Here is an 8,257-nt window from a genome sequence, read left to right as displayed (position 1 = left end):
ACGCTGGGTGTGTCTGGGCAAGCAGGGGCTCTGCTGTGTGACCTTGGTGCACAGAACGTCTCCACACCTCGCTCCCTGTCACCCAGGGGGCCAAAGCCCCAGTGTCCCTGCCGACCCACACCCCAGCTGCTCCTCCCAGCTTTGGGCGCCTCTGACCAGTCCCAGTAAGTGCCCAGCAGGCCCCTGGATATGGCCATAGTGCTCCTCCTCATTGCTCTGGCCCTTATCAGACACCACTCATTTTAAAGAAAAAATAATATTTATTTGCAATATAAACAAAGTCCCGTTGCTGGTTCGGGAATATATATATATATATATGTGTGTGTGTGTGTGTGTGTGTTTGTGTGTGTGTGTGTATATGTAGGGTCACAAATCTTCCTTCATAAGATCATAAAGCAAAACTGGCCACCCTTGTTGGCATACCCTCATTTACACAAATCTGGTGCGTTTTTCTGGGTTTTTCTTTTCAAAGGTAAAAAAGAGAGAGAAAGAGAACCATGTACACAGCATGGAAGCTTCTTGTCAATTTCTTAACTGTGGCAAGATTTTTCACCTGCTGCCTTGAAGAATCCCTGAAAACCAGCCCTGTGAGGTAAGATGCATTGGGGCAGGGTTTCCGTGGCCTCGCTCACACGCCGAGTGTTGGCTCGCTCAGGGACCCCGGCCCTCCCCGGGGCCCCCACGCAGCTCCACCACCCGGGAAAACGGAGCTTGGAGAAGGAACAAAACTGGGGAGGATACTGGAACCCGTGGCTCTGTTCTGCGGACAGCGGGCTTGGGTGGCGGGATGGACAGGCCTCACGACCCTTTCCCTGTCTGCCCTTGCTGCCCCACCACCCCCACCCCCCGGGACTGAAATGGATGTGAGTTTCTTAATCCAAGGCATGGGCAAAGCAAGCACAGGGCCGGCTTCCACGGGTTGAGGGGCTGGGAGTGGCGGTTGGAACCCAAGCAACAACCAGGGTTGGGGAGGAGACCTGGGAGGCGGGGCTGCGCCCTCCACCTAAACTTCCCCAGCCACTGGGCCTGCACCCTCAGCTAGAAACAGAGAGAGAGAGACAGAAGTAGTGGGTACGGATAAAAAGGGCCTGGGGCCCTCCTCGGGGCTGAGCCCAGAGGGTTAATGCTACTGCTGGGCCGTCCCCTGTGGCCTCCTCTTCTGCCTGGGGTGGTCTGCAGCGACCACCAGAGGGCAAGTGGCTGGGCAGAGGAGGCCAAGGTTACCCGTCCAGCCCACCACTCACAGCGGTCATCACAGGCGAATGCAGCCCCAGGTTGGGCTCCGAGAAGCAGGAGATGCAGCCAGGCCTGGGAGACCCCTGCTGTGAGGAGTGAACCACCCCTTTAAGGGCCGCTGCAGAAACGGAGGCTTCACACATGTGCAAAGTGCATTTGGTCAAGATCAACGTGGGGTTTGTCTTTTCCATTAAAACAGAAACAAAAACTCAAGAATTGCTGTTTGAAATAGGAAGAAAAACAAACTGATAACACCTCTCTCTCTCTCTCTCACTGGATCAAGAAAGGGATGAAATACTGGTTTATACAATCCACTGTTGCACATAGCCTGAAAATAACACTTTCCATTACAAAAAGGAACAATCAAGCAGAGCTTCAACACGCTCTCTGCTCCAGGGAGCTTGGGTTTACCTGCCAAAAGTAAAAAGTAAACTCAGGTCCGTGGATGTGTCTTTTAAAAAAACAGCCAAACTGGCTGAGCCATCAGCAGAAAGGAGTGTCCTGGGACAAGGAGAGGCCCCGAGGGACTCCCAAAGCCATGTGTCTGATCGCCTCGGGCCCCTCCGGAAAGTCCTGCCGGCGGAGGCCTGGCTGTGGGACGCTGAGGGGAGCTCACCTCTGGGCACAGGTGATGTCTGGGTTCCTCGGGCCAGAGGCAGCAGGCCTGGGCCCTCCCGGCGGGCCCTCTGGGGGCCCGGGGTGGGGGGGGCTGGCCCGTCGCCCCATGCCCCCGGCCTCACGTGGACTCGAGCGTGTTGAGTGGGAACAGGTTGTGGTTGGTAGGTGTGGAGAAGTAGAGCTGCTCGCTGGGGGTGTGGTTGTCACACGGGCTGCTCAGCCCCAGCGTCCGCTCGAAGTCCAGCAGCTGCCCCATAAAGTTGAAGTTGGGTGAGATGTTGGACTTTTTCCTCTTGACAAAGTCGTAGGCGTCGTTGAGCGACAGGTTCATCTTCTGCATCAGGTAGGCCACCGTGACGGTCACCGAGCGGCTGATGCCTGCTAGGCAATGCACCAGGACCCCGCACTTCTTGGAGCGGGCCTCATCTGCAATACATGGGCATGGGTCAGGCTCGTGCCTCCTCCAGGGAGCTCCCGCGGGGCGGGCACAGAGAGGGGCACGGCAAGGGACTGGTGCCGCCCGACTCTCAAGGGACTTGGTGAAGTCCCAGGCGGGTGGGACAGCAACTTGGGGTCGAGGTCAAGAGCGTGACCGTGGCGGGGCTCTGCCACAGTTCCAGCTGACATGCCTGCACCTCGGTTTCTGCTCTGTCGGACGGACCTGCTTACTCACAGGGCCCTTAGAGAGATCTGAGCCCAGGGAGGGCTCCACGAGCCCTGTGCCTGCTGCCAGTATTCCCGCTGCTGGAACTGTGTGCTACGTGTGACGTGCCGAGGAGTCACCTGCGTCCTCTCGGGTCATCTGCAGCATGGCTACCAGGGTTATCTTGTAAATGAGACAGGCATACACACACAGTGACAAGGCCACACAAGGGTTCCTGCTAACACGCAGCACTCACCCCTGCTAGCCCACCTCCTGGGGCAGCTCCAGGGGTGCCCCGAGAGCCTCCTCGGGCCATGGGCGTCATGAAGGCCCTTCCGCAAGGGACCAGCGGGCAACGCTCAGCTCTGGACTGGACCCAGCCAGTCCCTGGGGGCCTGAGTCCTGCTCCTGAATAGATGGGGGACCAGGGCCACGCCTAACAGAGGATCTTAAGTGGGGCCCACCCAGCCCACTTCCTCCACTGTTCCCCGGCCCATGTGCCAGTGACACCTCCCAACACAGCCACTCAAGTTCCGTCAGCTCTCCCTGCACCCTCCCCAGTGTGGTGCCAGGCTCCCGACACGCAGTCGGAGCTCACATGCTGGCTGAGCCGCTGACCTGCTCAGTCCTATGCTCTCCCCACCAGACCCGAGGGCAGCTGCAGCGCTGTGCCAAGGCCGTGCTGGGGACAGATATGAACGAGAGGCAGCCCTGGGGCCTGCAGGGTTCCCGCCTGAGCCCCGGGAGCCGGGCCCACTCCTGCAGGAGGTGCGGAGGTTCACAGACTGCTCCCCGGGGGCGCACACTGTCTCGGGCCTGGCACGACATCCCTTTTCCCAACCCCACGTGAGGATTCCCAGGGCTGAAGATGCAGTAGGTGCTTTATCCAGACTCGGAGACCGACTGGGGGCAAGACCAGCAGGGGAAGAGACAGACGCCACAGATTCACGTGGAACACGTTGTCTGACCTTGAAATTTGGGGCAGGATAAGGGGGGGGTGGAGAAAAGCCTCCAGTGGTGGGTGATACACCAAGATAATGGGGAAGCCTGGTCCCCAAACCCAGCTGATCCCAAGTAAGACCACTCCCTGCTGGCTTTATTTTTAGCTCTTTAAGGGGTGTGGCTGGGTCTTGGGGAGGCCGGTGCTTCATCCCCTCTCCGCCCCCGCCATCCCCGAGTCCTGTGGGATCTTGGAGCCTCACTTCTTCTCTTGTGACACAGGGAGCAGGGTTCCCCCCACCTCTACTTCCTGTTCTATCCCTTCCCCTGATGTAAAGGGGCCTTCAAGGAGGATAAAAGCACCTACAAATCAGGCTCAGCCCTGGAAAGTCGTGCGGCACCCCCTTCACCCCACACCTCGCTGGGGAGACCACGAGTGCTGAGGTGGCACCCACACCCTCTTGGGCACGTCCTCAGGGCAGAGCGGGGAAGCTCCGGATAGCCCCTGACACAACCCCTCCCCCGCCCCAGCTTCCTTCCTTCCTCCCAGCCAGGCACCTAGTTTTGGTTCCCAGTAAGCGGATGAGGCGGGGAAGCCTCCCACTTCCTGTTATTAAAGCTAGCCCGGCCCAGCTGACACCAAAACGCCCTCCACTGGACACGGCCGCCAGCGGGAAAACGCTGCCCGGAGGCTGGGCAGAACACTGGTCACCAGCCTCAGAGATTACATTCACCCCCTCGTCCCGTATCCCTTTCCTGAATCCCGGGGATGGCCGAGCCAGGGACGGTGACCTGCCGACTGATAGCTTCCAGCTGGCCGAGAGGAAGCGGGCAGGGAGGTCAGAGATAAGGAGCCCGAGTCAGCCGAGGCTGCGGATGCAGGGGCTCAGAGGGCGCAGAGCCAGATGGCAGAGCACGCTGATTTGGGGGAGGCCTTCCCCTGCCTCCCCTCGCCGCCTGGACACCAAGCCAGCCCCACAGGCTGCCGGGAACGTCTGAGGCCACCCCGAGGCTCTTTGGGTCAGCACATCCCAAGAGCTGCCAGGTCGGGGTGGGCCTCTGGCTCCAGACTACCCTTCAGCCCCCTCAGGTGCACAGTAGAGCCCAAAGGCACTGTGACAGCCCGTCCTCAAGAAACACGTGCTGAGGTGTGACGCAGGGCAAGTGAGACCGTGGGAGGTCTGAGCTCCAAACAGCACAGCCAGAAAACCCAAGGTGTCTGGACAGCAGAGTCCACACTGCTCCAGCAGCTGTGGAGAGCCCGCAGGTCGGGGCCCCGCTCTGGCCCCGAGGGCCTCGGTGACTCACAGTGGGCCCTGGTACACCCATTGGCACAGGCTGGCACACGCAGGACTCCACACAAGCCTCGACAGGCCCAGAGGTACCCAAGCCAGGCACGGGTGACACCCAGAGCCCACACATCTCGACACGCACGCCTGCCCCCCTGCCTGAGCGCGGGAGCTCTTACCAATGAAGCTGATGGCCTCGGGGAAGAACTGGGAGAGGTTCTGGCTCCAGTGGTCAGAGATGGGGATCTGCTTGTAGGTGAACTCGCCCCCGTGCTCAAAGGCGTTGGGCAGGTTGGGCGTGACGTTGAGGATATACTTGATGCCGTACTTGCCGAGCACGTCCAGGTTGGTGGAGTCCTTGGCACAGCCGAGGTAGAGGTAGGGCAAGATCTGAACAGGGAAGGCCGGCTGGCTGGGCGGCGCGGGGCTGCCGTCCGACTCGGTGGCGCTGCTGGGCAGCTCTCGGTCTGACTCCCCGTCCGAGCAGTCGGAGCTGATGCGCAGCCCCCCCAAGCCCAGCACCGCGGCGGGCGGCGAGCCGCTGGGTGAGGACGCGCCGTCCACGGTGGTCTCGCAGTGCTCCGAGTATTCTGTCTGGAACTTGTTGAAGCCACCTGTGGCCCCGGGCGGGGGGTAGGGGTGGACAGGGCCCGCGTGAGGCCGACAGGGCCACTGGCCAGTGTCCCCAAACGGGGCTCCCCACAGCAAGGGCCCGCCACCAGCAACGGGCAACACAGGCAGTGCAGAGTATTTACACATGTACCCTCTCTCCCGCTTTCTCATCTGTCCTGTGGCCCACTTTACAGATGGGGAAACTGAGACCCCAAGTGGTACAGTAACATGCCTGAGCACCATACCCTAACCCATAGGGCCTCAGGGCGCCAGCCACACCACTGACTTTAGGGCACTTGAGGACAGAATCCAGCCCATGCCTCTTCCACAGCTCCCCTGCATCAGGCACCCATGGGTGCTCAGTAATTGCTAAGCAGTAAAGGAAAGCAAACAACCCCATCTCAGGCCAATACCTCTGGGTTTGCAAACCCGCTTACAGAAGAGATCACAGGCCAGAGCTGCATCTGGGTCAGCTCCAGGCAGAGGGCCTGGGCCTTCGACTGGGAATCCGGCGCTTGCCCCCACTCCCCACCACTGCCAGGGAGGGTAGTGAAGGTATCAGCTGGTTCTGTCCCCCAGCAGGAGCAAGTTCATAAAAGGGGTCCTGGCTCCTCTTCTCCATAACCCACCTTAGAACTCAAGGTACCCCGACCCTGGCCTTGGACCCACAGAAGGGGAGGCTGCTGGGGGCTATACAGGGACAAGAAATGGGGAGCGCGCTGCAGCTAAGCATGGGCCCTGCGCCCGAGGGTGCCGCAGGCCTCCCCTCCCCTCCCGTCTGCCCGCCCCGCTGCCAGCAAGAGGCCATTTTGGAATGTTAATTGGAAACACCGGCTGCAGTCACTCGCCTCCCAGGGCTGCCTCCCCCTTCCACCACCTCTGGGGTGGCTGGCTAAGGACTTGGGGGTCTCGGAAAACCAGAGCTGGGGCAAGGGACACTCCTTACAGCCCTGCCCCAAGCACTTCCAAGAGGTGGCGATTCCCCAGTGACAAGCCCCACATGGGGATCCTCCGAGTCCCCCAAACTCTCCCTCTGCCCTGGCAGGGCTGAGGGTGGTGATTAAAGGTTCCTGTCCTAACTCTGGCCTTCCTGGGACACCCATTACAGGCTGGAGGAGCTGAACTGGTGCCCAGGAGGGCACCCTCCCTCCTTTGCCGGGGTTCAGGGGGGAACCTGGGAGCTACCATGGCCCCAACAATGGGGAAAAAAGGAAAGCCCAAGTGGGGAAAAGTTTGTTCAGACCACTCAGATCATGCCCGGAAAGGGATGTAGAGGGGGCTACTGTACCAGCCTACACCCGCACAGCTTGGGCCGGGAGCCCTGGAGGGGAGGATGCGAGCGGGGGAGACGTGGCGCCGGCTGGACAGGCCGGGCACGGGGAGAGAAAGCCGCCTCCGTCGGGGGCATCCGGGAGCCACGGGAGCGCCCCAATTCCAGACTGGGTCTCGCTGCCGCCCTTACCTTGGAGGTAGTAGGCCTGGCAGCCGTCGTCGCGCAGCTTTTGCAGGAGAAGGCCAAGCACCGAGGCGGGAGCGCCGGGCTCTGGCTGCCATTCGGCCGTGGCCTCGTCGTAGAGCAGCACGGTGGCCGCCTTGCAGCGCGTAGCGAAACGCTCCTTGTCGGCGTGGTTGGGGATGATGGAGCGAATGGGCAGGTTGCCTTTGCGGAGGCGGCGCAGCATGAGACCCGGGATGGCCAGGTTGATGGCCGTCTCGATGTGTGACGACTCGAAGAGCTCGTGCGGCCGGCAGTCGAGCAGCAGCAGGGACGCGCCGCCGCGCGCCTCCAGCTCCTCCTGCAGCCACTCGGCGCTCTTGCAGGGCATGGCCCCTGCGCCCGCCGCCGCGCCTGCCCCGGTGCCGGCGCCAGATCCAGATCCCGCACCGGGCTCCGACCCCGCCCCGGTGTCCCCAGACGCCGACGCCCCCGAGGCCGACATGTGCGCCCGCGCTGGGGGGCCGCGGAGCTGGTTTTTCATGGGGAGCGCGGGCGGCCCGGGGCCGGGGCCGGGCAGCCCTGCTCTGGGACGGCGCCCCGGCCGCGCGGGCCCCAGCCGCGTCTCCGGGCGCCCGCCTCCCGCCGAGCTGCTCGCCCGCCGCCCCGGCCTCCCGGCCTCCCGGCCTCCCGGCCTCCGTCCCGCCCGGCCCTCCGCGCGCTCCGCGGCCTGACAGCCCCAATTAAACAGAGTCTCAGGCGGCCGCGCGCCCAGGCGTCCTCGGGGGGGCGGGGCCGCGCCGCGGCTCCCGAGCTTAAAGGCGCCGCTGCTCCGCCGCCCCTCCCCACGGGGTCTGCGGGCACGCGAGAGGTGCCCTAAGCCCGGAGACCAGCCCCCTGGCCTTCGCTCGGCCTCAGCGCTGCCGCTCAGAACCCACTACAACTCTCCCAGGGGCCCAACCAAGACACTCCTGGGTCCCTATCCCGGAGCTCCCAGTTCTGTGCCTGTCCCAAGAGCTGTCCTCGGGGGACCCGCTCCAGGGATCCTCTCCCCTACATTCCCGCAGTCTCCCGGGGATGGAGCGGAGGAAAGGGGCGATCAAGCTGAGCCGAAGTCCTGTCGACTCCACTGGTTCATGAACAACTCCCAGCGAGTTCAGCACACGGGAACTGAACACCTACTCCGTGCCATTCCCTGGGCACCTAGGCTGTCACCGTTTCAGGCGGCTGCACAGTCCCAAAGAGGGCTCTGCGTTTGGAGACCTGAGGGGTCGTCTCACTCCAGCAGGTCCGAGGGGGAAAGCAGGACTAGGCAGCTGCGAAGGTAGAAAGGCCCAGGGCCGTGCCACCCTCCGCGGGCTAGATTGTAGAAATCCCCAAAAGGACCGGCCCTGGGAAGAGACAGCGGGACCTTTAAGAAAGCTTTACAAGCGGAGTGGTGACAGGCGCGGAGTGAAGCGCCACGTGACTTTTCCACAGGACCGG

General features: G+C 62.4%; 1 protein-coding gene across 1 annotated transcript; it reads right to left on the bottom strand.

The window, feature by feature from the left end:
• Positions 1 to 301: 301 nt before the first annotated feature.
• Positions 302 to 7,316, bottom strand: DUSP7 (dual specificity phosphatase 7). The gene is made up of 3 exons (XM_068982064.1): positions 6,800 to 7,316; positions 4,905 to 5,339; positions 302 to 2,280 (listed from the first exon to the last, which is right to left on the bottom strand). Exons 1-3 carry the CDS (start codon positions 7,314 to 7,316, stop codon positions 1,973 to 1,975), a joined length of 1,260 nt encoding a protein of 419 aa, XP_068838165.1. The 3' UTR covers positions 302 to 1,972.
• Positions 7,317 to 8,257: the final 941 nt, after the last annotated feature.

Source organism: Capricornis sumatraensis, chromosome 10 (genome assembly GCF_032405125.1).
Source record: "Capricornis sumatraensis isolate serow.1 chromosome 10, serow.2, whole genome shotgun sequence".
In the NCBI taxonomy this organism is placed as follows: domain Eukaryota; kingdom Metazoa; phylum Chordata; class Mammalia; order Artiodactyla; family Bovidae; genus Capricornis; species Capricornis sumatraensis.
Note: the sequence above shows the minus strand (reverse complement) of the source record. Positions and strands in the feature narration are given on the sequence as shown.